Genomic DNA, 14,889 nt, shown 5'->3' with positions numbered 1-14,889 from the left:
TCTGTGCACGGCTGGCTGGGCTGCATGTAAAGTATAGGTCACTTGTCCCAGAATTCCTGCGGCCGGGGCCTGGATCCCTGCGACACTTTGTTCTCCTCACTTTGGGTGCCGCGGTTTTCCTGACCTCTTCCTCCATCTCTTCCTCCACCTCTATGGCCGTGCAGCAGTTCGTACTCTCAAACACACAAACACAGACACACAAGGTTAGAACCTCTTGCCAAAGCTAAATTAGTGTATTGCTGGTTTGGTGTGCACGGGGATGTGTCACTTTGTCCCAGCTGCTAAACAGAAGTTTGGATTCTGGCAGCAGAGATCATCACTGACCTCTTCCTGCTTTAAAGGAAGTCAACTTAAAGTGGATGATAAAGGCAGTCTAAAGGCTAGATTGTAGACATTCCCAACTTAATTTAGGCAATGAGACAAAAAAAATTATAAAAATAATATATCAGATATTCAGGTCGCTATCAGTCGACCAGCTACAGCTTCTGCCACAAACAAGCTCAGACTTCACAGCTCGACTTTTATTCCACTACCAAAAGGTTCCCAGTAAAGCAGCATTGGAGGTTTAATGGCCGACGCTGAACACGCCCTCCCCCTCGCTCTTCAAAGAGCCTCTGAGGCTTTGATTTTGATGCAAGAAAAAAGTTTTTTTTAAAGAAAGTTGTCTTGTAAGTTATGTAAGAGTGTTGTTAAATGCGATCACCACCACCAGACCCGGTGTTGTTTTAACATGGAAGTAATTACACCTCCTTCCCCCCACTCCCTCTACTCTCCCCTATTTTCTCCTGCTTTGCTCTTGAGGGAGAATTTGATTAAAACGAGCGCGAAGTATATACAAGCCAATAAGTGTTGCTCTAGCAAGTCCCCAGAGACTTGACTTGTGAAGAGCCTGCGGTTCCTCTTTGGAGCCACCGCTGCTCTCGGCCTCATGCAGCGTGATGTGTTGTGTTATTACTACGTGTTTTAGAAAAAAGAGACATCATTTGGACGACCAAGCTTACTCCTCGCTGCTGAAGCAGTGTTAGTGTGCTTGTGTGGAGGTAAAGGAGGGCAGCGTGGGTCAGACAGCGTGCCTGGGATGTTGCTGAAAAGAAAATAAATGCTGATAATGGCAGCAGATTAGACACAAGAAATGTTTTGTTGTTTTGTTTTAGTCCCTCCATGAAAAACCAGGCCACTGGGACAAAGGGTGATTAACCCCACCCTCACCTGCCCACTGTCTCCACCCCCTCTCTTTCGGTTTGAGATTTACCAAATCTCACGTGCATGAAAAGTGTGAAGGACAGTAGCATCGCGCTTGACTTTAACAGCTGGGGAAACTATTTATGGAGCGCAGAGATCACCTTTAAAGTGTTTGCATTTCCTTTTCAGCTGGTTAACATTTTGAGCCACGGTGGCAGCCTCACAGGTTTTGAGGGATCACAGTGTGGTCTGGTGTGTTTGCTTCAAAGACAATGTATCCCTGTGAGGTTTCTGATCCCCTGACTTTTTCCACTGTGAGGACGACATCTGTGCTTTTCAGTGAAATGTCTTAACAGCCTCAGGATGGATGGAAATAACATAGGGCATGCAAACATGACACCCATTTTTGGATGATATTCTGATTTTTCACCATCTTTCCTGTGCAATATTGCAAATGTTGGTATCGATCCAAAACCAAGTGAATAAATAAATACCAACATTGATACTTTAAACCTATACAGGGAGTATATTTAGGGGAGCACAATAAATCACTGATTTTTTACTGTTCATAATAATTATTCAATCGAAAAAAAACATACCTTTCAGCTAGTTATGTGTTTTTTGATTTTTTTCATACCTGGAATCTAAATGTACCTGTCTAAAAGTTTATTTATATTTTTTTTCATTTCCAAAAAAATTACCTTTACATTTTTTTAACACAGTTCAGTGGGCTAGAATAGAAGGATAGAAGCAAAGTATCGACCCAATACCAACACCAGCGTTGGTATTAAACATTTCCACACAGTGGTTAAACTCTGTCAAAGTAATGCATTGTTTGCTAAGTAGCACGTTACCATGCCAACCTATTGTTAGCATGGTGCCTGTGCTAGAGTTAACTTTTTTTTAAACTTTGAAGAAACAGTATGTGCTTCTGTCATGGACAGTATAAAACAGGGACATAGCCACCATGATATCAGTCCCTGGTTTTGGATTTTGTTAGCATTAGCACTGTTTTCCACCACCGGATGAAAGGGTGGATGAGAGGGTAGAGTGGGCAAACTGTTTCTTTGTACATCGCACAACAAGCCTTAATATAAGTTACGTATTCTGTTTGAAAATCCTCCAAGAGGGACCAACAGCCTGCACGCAGTGAAGAACTCCAACCCAGTGCCTTGGAGTGCTGGATGAGGCCAGGCAGGCTCTGGCACACTTGTCAATCAATGTGGCCACGCCCCTAACTCAAATATCCAGATAGATGAGAAAAAAACCCCCAAAAAATGCAGAATTGTCATGAAGGGGGAAACTATCCGTAGAATACTATTATAAATATTTTATCACATGAGTGTACTTGCTTTGGGAGGCAGCCTTGAATGGCCATTAGAGGAACTGCAGCGTTTGGCACTTCCACACTGATGTCATCCTTCAGCCTTAGAAGGTTTGACACAGATGATTCATTGTGTCCTTATCAACTGTCATGTTTCTGGGATTACCTAAATAATGCTAACCTGCTGCTTCTTAGGTTCCCCTTTCCAATACTTCAGCTCAGGCAGTGCTGCCTGCCCCCATAGACACACCCACTCTTGAGCTCCAGTGTTCATGCTGCCTCAGAGGAGAGTAAATATAGCAAGGTTATATTTATGCTGTGAGTCCATGCGACAGTCCGTCTCTCTGTTTAGGATTGAAAGGGAGGAATGGACAGAAAGCAGCAGCAGGTCTTGTGATCGGTGGTCAGAAATTGTCGTCACACAGCCTGAATGGATTGTCCGGGTGGGTGGGTGTGGATTTGGCAGCACACCAGAGGCCAATCTAAGTTAAACCCACTGATGCCACCGAGCTGCTACATACCAATGCGCGACTCTGATCTCATTCACTTATTCGTACTTCAGCAGCTTCAGGAAGCAGTTGCAAAAACAGAGCCGATTGTTGCGAGCTAATGACGTAAGTTGCTTTTTAAGAGTTGTCTCTGGGACGGATGCTCCCACCTGCTATCGACCCGTGACCGTACTCATAAACATTGGTGCCAGTGGCGGGTTGATATATTACTGTGCACCTGGTCGCAAACTCAGCTGGGTTTCTTCTTACACAGCACAGGGGGTCAGTTCTGACAAAGGCCCCTCTGCAGTGTTACCTTAGATCATGCAAATACATGAAGGCGAGGTGGATGAGAAGTGAAAAAACTCAGAAAGTCATCAATTGCCAGCGCGAAAACTTGGACATGTGCAAGGCTGTGCTCGCTCAACGAACATATAGAGCCGAGCTGAGAGTTATATTTTTCACAGCTAGTATTTAATGCAATAAAATGTGCCGTTCCGTCGCTGTGTTCCACTCTGGTTTTGGTTTCATGTTCTGCGGCCTTTATTACGAGTTAACTCCCTTAACAGCTTTTTAATGCAGAAAGCAGAGGCACCCTGCAAATGCTTCTCACCCCTTCACAGACCACTGTGTGCACTTGTGTTCAAACCCCTGCCCCATAAACTGGCTTTATTTTACAGGCTCAAAGTGTTGTTCTTTCTTGTTTTATTTTTTTAAAGGGGGTGTGAATCATGGATATACATAGTAAAGGGACGCTAGACAAAGGAAGCCCAATGGGTCATCCCTGTGTGCAGAGTGACACGTTTGTTGTATTTCCTTTATTACTTTAACTTTGTATATTTTGTTTCTGCCATCCCGTAGCTTGATGACTGTGCACTTCAGCTGTCCCACAATGGAACCTATCTGGATCTGGAGTCCTCGCTGGCTGAGCAAAGGGACGAGCTGGAGGGCTTTCAGCAGGACGACACAGGGTGAGAGTGACTCATGTACCCTTTATACCAAACAGTCTCTCTCTCTTCACCACTCGAAAATATCTAAAGCAGCGAGACCCCCGCGCCCTCTCCCCCCTCATACACGTACACATATTTTCTGAGTTTCTTCATTCTTATAAAATGGGGAGAATCACAAGCTGTTGGATATGGATTTCTTGGAAGCGCAAGTTCATGGAAAGTATGAAGCACTCTGGAAAGCAGGACACGTGTGCCCTCCCTTCCACAGCAACAGCTATTCTCCCATTGTATGATTAATATTCTCGTCTTCTTTGTGACAGTATTTCACAGTTTACAGCTTGAATGTAGAGACGACGGTGTGATGACTTTGTAAAAGGGCTTTGAAACCTCTATCAAACCTCCTGGCTGTATTGACATCTCAGTAAATCAGGATTAGGATTACACCCAGAAAATTGAATATTTAATATGTTAATCACCTTAGATTATGTGCTTTGGCTATTGTTCAAAACTCATAAACTCGTATGTGGCTCATTAGTGTTGACAAGCATATGATTTCCATTATAGTGAATGTTACTTCAGTCCCTGGTGAACCTGATTTTCTTTTTATTCCTTAAACTGTGTTAGCGTGTCACTTAGGCTACAGCAACCCTACCCTGGATCTGTTGTAAATCCCATAACATGTAATTTTCCTGGCACTCTAGCATCTCTCCGCCTATTCCTCTGAATGGTATTGTTTTAGGTCATGTAAGTGTGCTAATTTTTATATTGCAAATGGAAACAGTTTTCTTCTCTGATAGGTGGCCAGTGTCTGCAATTAAAAACTGTGAGAAAACCTCAGGGCCTGAGGCTAGCATATTAGCACCAGCAACTAAGGTTCAACGTCGGATACATTTGTATAGGATTCAAGTTACAACCAAAACCTGAATTTGAGTCCAACATTATTATGCAATCCTGTCTTTGTGGCTTCCAGCTACACACGCTGTTCAACTTCTCATTAATCAGCCCATTTAGACAAGTAGAGATGGTCAACGTGACCTGCTGAAATGAAAACTGAGCTTTAGAATGGGGATGAAGAAGATTTAAGTGACTTTGAGTAGAACGGCCAAACTGCTTTGAGTTGATATGAAGGCAAAAGTAACTCAAAAAAACGTAAACGGTGACTATATTTTGTTAATATCAATTAATAGAGCTAGTTAAATTGGAAAATCCTGAAATTAGGTAATAGAACAAATTAAAGTTAGGAATGCTGTCAATGCTATACCATTATTGTAGCATGATTACTCCACGTTCGCTGGCTCACTGGTAACCGTTGGGGGCTTTCAAGTGTCTGTTGTGGTCAGATTTCCCTACTCTCTCACTAACAGAAGTGATTATGTGGGAGTTATTACGTCAATTTGTTGCCAGATAAGCTCTAAATTGGTTTAAGAAAGGGCTAGCAAAGAAAACAAAGTATTTCAAGAACTGATACGTTTGTCCTAGCTCTTCCTCCTGGTTATTTTGTTAGGACAAAGTCATTTGTGGCACCCAAGAAGGTGCAGAACCAGACCAAACAGGACCACCACGAATAAATTTCCCGTTATGCCAGAGTTGGGGATTGATCAGGACACTTTAGCACACAGGATATGTGGTCAAAAGCTCCCCAGACCACCTCGGGAAGTGGTTTGAACAATTGCAATGTGTCTTGGTGGTCTCGTCTTTATACTTGCCTTTAGCGCTGTTCATTTGTGATCTGATTGCCCAAGACTCATCTAAAAAAACGAGTATAAACAGTTGCTTAGCTGATCAGTCCTTGTAACTTTAGCTAATTAGCTGTAACACAAACGGGCAAACATTGGCTCAAAGCCGTTTATACACAAAGAGCTCTGACCGCCACACGGAGAAGGCAGCTGTTAAGCAGCAGCACATGTGTGTGACAATGTACGTTTGTGTAGGTATGTCAGTCTGTTTAGGACTGGGGGCGGCTGCCTGATAAGTGATGGCAGACCCCAGAGCCTTGTTAGTCTCTGTGTTTATTATAAGTGGTTGTTTCCATGTGCATATCTATCTATTTGTTTTCAAATGTGTGTATCTTTCTTGTGCGCTCGGTAAGCCATATGACAGATGACAGATAGGCGAAGAAAGGCTCGTTTGTGTTGAGGAATTGGTTGGATTGGACAGTTCTGTCAGTCATTCTATCAAACTGTGGCTTTAACCGAGGTCATAATGAGCTGACAGTAAGAAATGAATCATGCGTTTTTGGTTTGGGTTTGACCTCGTCTTGGCAAAATGTCACAAAGGGTGAGGATGAATTCTTTCTAAATTCATTCTGCACAATGAAAGCTGTCTATATAGTGTTATAAAAGACTAAATTAATCCCAACCAATGTCAGAACGTATCTTTAACATGTGCTTTAATAGGCTCGGTGATGCGTTAACGTATTTTTCTGTCATACTAAGTATATACTGTTACATTGCTGAATGAGTTTCAAATAATGAGGTCAGTACATGCAAATGATATCTGTGAGCAAAAAGGTCAATCTTCAGACAGCTGTATGATGTCAATGAGGGTTGATACCCCTAATATGGTCATCTTAGGCAAGAAGCCCTGCCCACTTCTTGTTCAAACCTTCTGTTTGTGAGGGGCAGCCAATCAGAATAAACTTGGCTAAGTTGCATTTGATCCGACGTTGAACATTACTTGCATTAAGGCCCAGCATGGGATAAAAAAGTGCAATTATGAATCACAGAAAACTCCTGCAGTAGAATTCAAGAGCTGTAAGCATAATGATAACACAATGGTTCCCTTTAACAGCATCTGGGAAATAAAAACTTTAAGCAGTGGATATCAGGATTGACTAGATGGATCCATTTAAAATAGTTATCAGCCACAACCTCTATAATCCCACAATAACAGTTTTAATTTATAAATAACCATAAAGTCTGCTGGTCACACACATACAATATCTTTTATAGAATAATGAGAAAAGGGTTTTTTTCCCTGTAGTTTTTACTAAATAACTGATCCAGAAAACGGAAACTTCTCTATCACTAAAAATATCTGCAGGTTTCTAAAGAGCACATTGGTGTTAGCTGAATTTATGCTTCCACACATCAAACACAGTGTTGTGATTGCAGCTATGGCAGGACAGTGCTCTCCACAGCTTACAGTAAACAAAGCCCTCGGGTGACAATAATTGCTCTGCTTCCACTGGAAGTCACTGTAGATGGCTGTAGCTTGTGATGCAAAGGAATCTCCCTTTGAACCCTTTACGCCTGACTTCAACATATCATACTTATGTCAATCACAGGCATCCACTGTGTATAAAAGAAGGATGTACAGTTAGGCCCATAACTTTTGCTTCTGTTCTAACTGTAGCTTCCATGAGTCTGAAAAGGCAATATAGAAGTGCCTTAAATCTACATTCTTCTAACATCCAACAGGGGGCGAGTTCCCTGGTTGCAAAGATAGGCGGTATAAAAAGTGGACATGGTTGCCATGACATCAAATGTTGGTCTGTGAAGTCTCAAGATGAATGTTTTAGATGTTGTCATCTTGCTGTTTTGAAACATTAGCTCATTGGCTAACGTCTCATTAATCACAAATCATTAGCCAATGACTGCACCCTGGATGATATTTCTGAAACGTATTATGGCCGAGATTTACATAAAAGACATAAATGAGTGACTGAGCCCATGAACTCATTGGGAAATAAGAAAGTCCCACCATGAGTATTGCCCACTGGTGGCCATGAAGAAGAAGGCAGGTTCAACACACTTTGCGTTGCTTTGCGTTTTCCAGATCCTGAAGCTGTTTATGTCCAATTTGTGTATTGTGTGTGGTTGCAAAAAGACCTCAGACGTTACAAGTGTAGCTTATTCACTTATTTACCTGTGCGTACAAGACGCAGCTGGTTGTGGTGTCTGAAGGTGACTGTGGTCAAGAATCTTGAAGTTTCTGCTTTTGCTGCCTGTGTGTAGCAGCAGCCCCAAAGTGGCCCACGGTACTGTGATGTCCCTAATACTTATCCAAAGGTGTTTTATTTCAATCGAAATCTGTAAAAAAAAAAAAACTAAAAAACTAAAATTGGAACTGTATCTATTGTTTCAACTGCATAAAATGAAAATAATATGCTAACTAGGTATAAAGCTAACTAGGTATAAAATTAAGGACCGATTGTTTATGAAGCATTAGTTTCTCTTTGGTGATTTGGTCTTTGTTTGGTAAAATCTAGTTATAAAAGTGTTGCCAGTTAGATTTTTCAATGTAAAAAGGGTGGATGTAATAAGCTAAAGCTACAGGCTACACCTTTTCAGTCAATATTTTGCAGTCACTCCATTTCTTTCAACTCCATGATGATTTTTTATTGCCACATTTTTTCCCCAGAAGACCATTAATGATCCAAAAAAGGAGCCTCATTTATTCTGGACTATCTCAATGCCCCAATGAAACTGGAAGTCCAGAAAGTGGAAGCTTCTGACAGAGAACCTCTGGAAACTGCCTTCACCATCTCGACCGTCTTGTTTATGGCAACTTGATGTTAAAGCTCAATCAACAAAATTAATGATGGGAATACTTTAGAGTGGGCCTACTTTGTGACTGACAAGTCAGTATATAGTTAAACTGTGTGCCCACACCACTATGTGTTTCATGCTAGCCTAACTTTCCTCCCACAGTTCAGTTGCTTTGACTGCCATTCTTACACAACAGACTACCAGAAAAGAAAGAAAAATGAATTTGTGTTTGTTCGCATCTCAAAGATTGTGTTAACATTTTGCTCTATTTCCTAGCAAATCTGATAACATTGTAATAGAAGGATTAGAGGCCAGGTGCTCTCTTGTTTGACTGTTTTTTCCTAAGAGCATGTTATGCATAATTCCAGCGGTAAATGCTATCAGAGTCATGCTTTCCCTGCGTGGGCTGGATGGTATCAGTTTGTTAGTGATTGAAGTCGCTGATTAGTTCCTAGCGATTAGGACGTAAGGGTATAACAGATAGCGTAACATAATATTGTACTTTATCTTGACATTTGTGTGCCTTCCCACTGAAAATAGGGTTTCCATGAGTGTTTGCTCATGGGAACGATGCCACGCGGAGGTGCGCACTTGTGAAAATGCCTGTTATGTCTGCTGCCGTTCTGCTGTCTGAAAAGAATCAGATGTGTATCAATATGGGGGTATAAATGTAATGCACGCCCACGTTTGTGTGCATCAGTCTCATCATGTCAGCTGTTTTTGGCTATGATAGAAGAGACAAAACTTAGACAATTTAGTTTTGACTCAAATTTAATTCTCTTGTTTCCTCCCTCCAATGTCTCTCAGGTCCAGAGGGAAGAAGCACAGCGTTATTTTACGGACCCAGCTGACAGTCCGCGTCCACGCCTGCATTGGTGAGTACTGTGCCACATGTTTGTAACACATTTCTCCCTGGAAACACACATGCACATGCCGTCAGATGCACCAGCGAGCCTAAGAGCACATTGTAACCCCCCTTTAAATGGCCGTCCCAGGGTTTTCCAAGTGGTACACTTCAAACCCGAAACCGCCCACTTGGAAGCTGGATTGACTGGTGTGTGTGAAACTTCTCTAAATTTAACGTGGCAATTTCATGTTTTTGCCACATCTTTTGACACACTGAGAAAAAAACCATTGCCGTGTGTGAGCCTTTTTGCAGAGAAGCTTCTGGTTTCTGGTGAAGCCGTCACAGTGTGATGCTCCTGACTCATCTTTGCTATACGGGGAGAAAAACAACAGGGAGAGAGGTGTGACTTTCACTTTATGTGAGAGGGTGGAAAAAAGATAACAGCAGTAAAGTTCAAGTATTTAGTGATAAGTCTGAAGAGAAAGTTCTAATATTAATAATAATGGATTGGATTTATATAGCGCTTTTCAAGGCACCCAAAGCGCTTTACAATTCCACTATTCATTTACTCTCGCATTCACACAGCCACAGCCGTTTATGAGATTAAACGCAAAGGAGGGGCATGAGAGGAGAGTAAGCACAGGGACAACTCTGTGGCAGAGGCAGCTAAGATGAGCCTACAAACCTGGATCTTCTGTGTTGCTGACAAGGACCGTGCACATAATTTATGTTAGATCTTGAGAGCTAACTTGTTTAATGCTACCAGGTCATTATTTGAATCTCTTGAGAACTATTGAATGGATTTCAGCTTAATTTTTTATGAACATGAATTCCGCTGACGATCACTTGTGATTAGGGTCTCAAACAGAAGAAAACAGCTTTTTTGACAGTGTTAAATTTCTGCTTAGTCATCCATCTGTAGACATTGATAGATCTGGGTGTAGCTACACACCTGCTAACTGAGGTATTGTGGAGTTACACCTAACAGGCTGTTTCTGGCCTATTTTTCAGTTTTCCTGCTCATCAGATCAACACTTCTTGAGTTCAGGCTTTTAAACAATCACCTTATAAATGTTACAAATCTTGGTACTGTAGCTCAAGTACCAAACAACTCACGGACCGGTACCCGCCTGTGGCCCGGGGGTTGAGGACCGCTGTTATAAGAAACTTATAAGGCAGCAAGAGAGTATAGAGATGAATAATGTGCAATTTCCTAGTCAGTAGTTTGTACCCTATCAGTGTCTTTTCTGTCCACAGCAGTGGAGAACTCTTGGGATTGTGTTTTTTCCTTTCACTTGGCTGAGGCACTGCACTGAAACACTTTAGCGCTGTGGTTACGTTTTGTTAGGGAAAACCCTCCTTTAAAATTATCCCACTCTATCATGCTTTCTCTCCCCGGGGTGTGTCCTTCTTCACCCATTTCCTCCATGACTTTTTCCTACTTGGTCAACACTCTTCATGCCAGTGATAGCAGAGCTAATTCTGGATCCTAGAATCAAGACCGGCCGAGATGTTAATGAGGTGAAAGGTCAGTCTAAGCAGTGCTTAGGAAGGGTACAAAAAATATAGTTCTTGTATATATGGGGCATTTTTTTTGCTGTCTTAAAAATAGTTTTAAAAAAGTATTCTGAAATGGACCTGTTAGAGATTTGGCTGCATTTGATCACCTTTTATAGTGATTAGATTGTAATTAGATGAAGTTTTCTTTTTGCAAACGGCAGTTTTCATCCTCCCACTTTCCCTTAAACCACTTCCTTTCAGTAGATTATGATGGATGTATAGTTGCTGTCCTCTAAAGAAAGTTTTAGGCTCGAGGGCTGTTGGAAACAGACGGGCTCATTCTGAAAGGGATGAGGACTGACCTGGATCTGCAGCCATCTGCTGCAAACATATAAACTGCTGTTTGCTTACAGATGTAAAACTGCTACAGTGTTTTTCTTCATCCTCTGATGGGCCTGAGTGAATGCACTGAGGATTGATGTAAGCTAAATCTTTCTCTCACACCCATGACCATGTAATACACACACCCACACATCCAGCCGTTATGAGGGATCTTCCCATGGTTTGGAGAAAAAACAGCGCCGGGCTATATTTATTTGTCCCTTTACGCATAAAATGAAAAACAGCTTCTTATTAGAAAAAGTTGCATCGCCATCATCAACGCAGAGACATTTTCTTTTGAAGGGCATCGCTTATTTTTATCCAGTGCCAACGTGCGATGATAGAGTTTGTTTACTATGCTGACCGCAATCCAGATTTCAGTTAGCACGGCACAGATGCAGGGCAACGACTAAATCTGCACGGGACTTGATATTTGGAAGTGGCAGTGTGTAATTCTGCCGCATTAAACAAACATACAAGCAGATAGCTTAAGCGTGTCACAGCAGTCTATTCACTTTAAAGATCTGCTGTCCACCCCCCATCACTCAGTGTCGCTTCAGCTGTCCACTCATCCACCCGTTTAACGTTCTCTAATCTTTCTAGGCCTTAACCTTCAAATCCTCCGAGTGGTGGACAGCAAACTGTCCGCTAAATGAAAAATCACGTTGCATTCAAGGATGCACATTAATGAAATGTTTGTGACTGAAAAGCTGTGCGTTTATTATGATTAAAATGCATGAAATGCTCCATTTCTTACAGATTTTCCTAATCTTACTGGTCTCATGACCTTCTAGGTTCAATTAGCAAAGATCTAAACATCATTGTATTGAGGCTAAATGTTGGATACATCTCCTTCAGTCATCCAGTGATCTTCTTTCAAGATTGCAGGGATTAGAAAAGTTTGAATGACTAAGAGAAACGCAGCATTCTTGGGCATTTCTTGGCTTTTCTGCAGATAGATTGAATTACATGCAGGCGTTCCGGTTGGGATTAAAGCAGCTCTACGGTGGGAGTTTGTGTGAGTCAGAGTGTGATTATGTTTGTGAGTTAATGAATTTTTCCCTGGTACATGAACAGAAACACACACTGACATGGTCAGCAAGGCCATGACTTTGACTGCTGGTGAAGGCACTCTGTCTGCGCTCGAGAGGCCCTTGTGGCATTTTAATGATCCAGGTCTTCTGAACGTCTCCAGCCTGAACCCCGCTGGGAAATCAGGCTGTTTTGTTCATTTTTTATGCATTGTGGGTGTCCTCACTGTCCTCAGCTTCAGGTTAAGAAGTTGTGGCCCGAACCTCATTATTTATACTTTCAACTGCTGCACTGTCTCTTTCAGTTGTTCTTTTAACTTTTAATATCTGCTTGTGCAGACTTCCACCTACACTCACATCCCTTCTATCGGTCCATCACGCGGCCTGCCCAGAACCCTTTGTTTAAGGGTTAATTTTAGCTGCCTCTGTCACAGTCGAAGAGTTGTTGTGGATCGTGGCTGATGAGTACAGAGCGGCGGTTCTGGGGTGGGGGTGAAGTTGAGGTGTTATCTTTAGAAAGTGTTGACAGCACAGAAACACGTGAGGGAGGCAGCACAGTGGAGCCTCTTTGCACTAAATGTGAGAGTTAAAGGAAGCAAAGGGGTTGATTGATGGAGATCAGGGAGAACTGGGGGTATTAAAAGTTTAGAGGTAGGAAGGGAAAGGATGATGTGAAGTTTACCTCTTGTTGTACTTCTGATGGATTTTTCTGACTGCAGGAATTTTACATATGGACTAAAGCCAGTCAATCTGTAAATCCACTCTTTGTAAAAAATCGTACCAGGCTGCAAACCTGTTTATTTCTCCTGTTAAAGTTGGAAATTTTAATATTAGAATTATTGGTGATTGACTCGCTTTTTGAACTAGCCCCTAGTGGCAATTCAAGGAACTGCAGTTTTTGGCGGTTTCCCGTTTCCCATGCAGAAACATAGACAGTAAGATGGACGTAGTTGCTGTCATGTAACTCATCAGTTTCTAGGGATGACTGTTTTCACCGTGGTCATCTTGATGTTTTTAAACCAGATGTTACTAATAAAGGATGGATATGATTGTGAAATCAATATTCCGAGTGGCTAAGAACTGGTCAGTCACAAGCCAGTGAGCATACCGTAGATAATACTCCTTTCAGACGCTTAGAATGATCAAAATTCACAATATGGATTTAATGTTGTTCTCTGAATAACATGAATCAAGCGATGAGTCCATGAAGCCATCAGGAAAGTGTCCACTAAGTGCAGACTCAAGGCAGTTTTGCATTGGTGGCTTCACCAAACCTGGAAGCTACTAGAGGCGGGAATCACCCCACGATACGATATTATCACAATACTTGTACAATACAGTATACTTCAGTTTTTAACATTTTGTGATATGCTAAGTATTGCAAATAACATATATTGCATTTTGTCGTCTTTCTTTCACTATGTTCTCAAACTCTGATTTATCCAGTAAGATAACATTCTCGCACCTTAGTTTTGTTTTTTGGGGGTTTTTTTGCTGAATGAGATGGTCAAACCTGCCAACACTGTCACTGAACTCCTGCCATAAGACAGTCTGCTATTAAATACACTCACAATGCAATCGGCTTGCAGCCAGTTGAGTCGAGTTCCCTCATGTTGTGCTCATTGACAAAGAGTAATCAAGACCGATGGCAACATGTTGCCGATCTGTCTAATTTAAAAATTAGCAATTATTTGCAGACTTTTCTGATCATCTCTCTGAGAGTGATTGCAGTCAGTCCAAGTCAGACTGCAACTGTTTGCAGAAAGGTTGCCTCCTTTTAGATGCCCTGTGTAATCGCCTTACAGTCAAAAGTGATTGTGCATGTGCAATAATAAGCTAAGTGCGACGTTGGTTTTTCAGCTGAGCTGATTTAATGTAAGTTTGCTCGGCTAATGTTATCTTAGGATGTTGGTGCAGAAGATTAGCCATTTTGTAGTATTCCCAGAATATATTTGCAGCTGATCAAACACACAAACCCACACATGTGCAATGAGACTAAGTGCAATTGTCTTTTTCTGACAAAGTTGTATTTTTACTCAGTCGTATATAGCATTTGAATTCTATTTTATCCTATTGTATATATTATTGTATTGTATATAGTATTTTATTTTATTCTATTCTGTACAGTTGTGTACAGTATCTTATTCTTATTCTATTCCAGTGTTCTCTAATTTTTGCTATATAGCTTTGCACTGTCCACTTTCTGCTGTAACAAAACAAATTTCCCACGTGTGGGACTAATAAAGGTTATCTTATCTTATTTGATGTATTTAATTTTTTAAAAAAATGGATGTTTAGTGCCCCAGTATCGATACAATATTGCCAAGAAAAATATTACAATACTATCCTTTATCGATGCCCCACCTCTGAAAGCTACATCCTTCTTTTTACGCTGTCTATGAGCAGAACCTTCCAACTCCCAGGGCTCTGGACCTGAGCTTGAGGAAGTAAATGGTTTTAGATTCCCAAAGCTTTTGTTTCCCATGCGGCCTCATTTCCCAGCCTCTCCTCAAGTCAAAGGATATGCAGTAATTCAAGTGATCAAAAACAGCGAGGGTATGTTCTCTGACAGGTAAAGCTCCCTGTAATGAGTGGTACAGCAGGTGAAACAAAAGAGTCGGAGTGCAGAACAAAAGGCCTTGCATGTGTTTTGGACCCTTTTCAATCCCTTAGCACTGAGCTCTGGAATTTAGCCC

The 14,889-nt window shown here is 41.6% G+C and overlaps 1 protein-coding gene across 3 annotated transcripts in view; it reads left to right on the top strand.

The window, feature by feature from the left end:
• fhod3a (formin homology 2 domain containing 3a) overlaps positions 1 to 14,889 on the top strand; it is a 69,568-nt gene that overhangs the window by 3,098 nt on the left and 51,581 nt on the right. For all 3 annotated transcript variants that reach the window (XM_085347039.1, XM_085347038.1, XM_085347040.1), the window contains exons 2-3: positions 3,856 to 3,965; positions 9,242 to 9,309. In XM_085347039.1, the coding sequence (XP_085203165.1) occupies positions 3,856 to 3,965; positions 9,242 to 9,309 (178 nt within the window). The remainder of the gene's footprint in view (positions 1 to 3,855; positions 3,966 to 9,241; positions 9,310 to 14,889) is intronic.

This window comes from Diplotaxodon limnothrissa, linkage group LG22 (assembly GCF_057381915.1).
Source record: "Diplotaxodon limnothrissa isolate DT_005_m linkage group LG22, D_limnothrissa_male_GT1.1, whole genome shotgun sequence".
NCBI classification, from domain to species: Eukaryota; Metazoa; Chordata; class Actinopteri; order Cichliformes; family Cichlidae; genus Diplotaxodon; species Diplotaxodon limnothrissa.
Note: the sequence above shows the minus strand (reverse complement) of the source record. Positions and strands in the feature narration are given on the sequence as shown.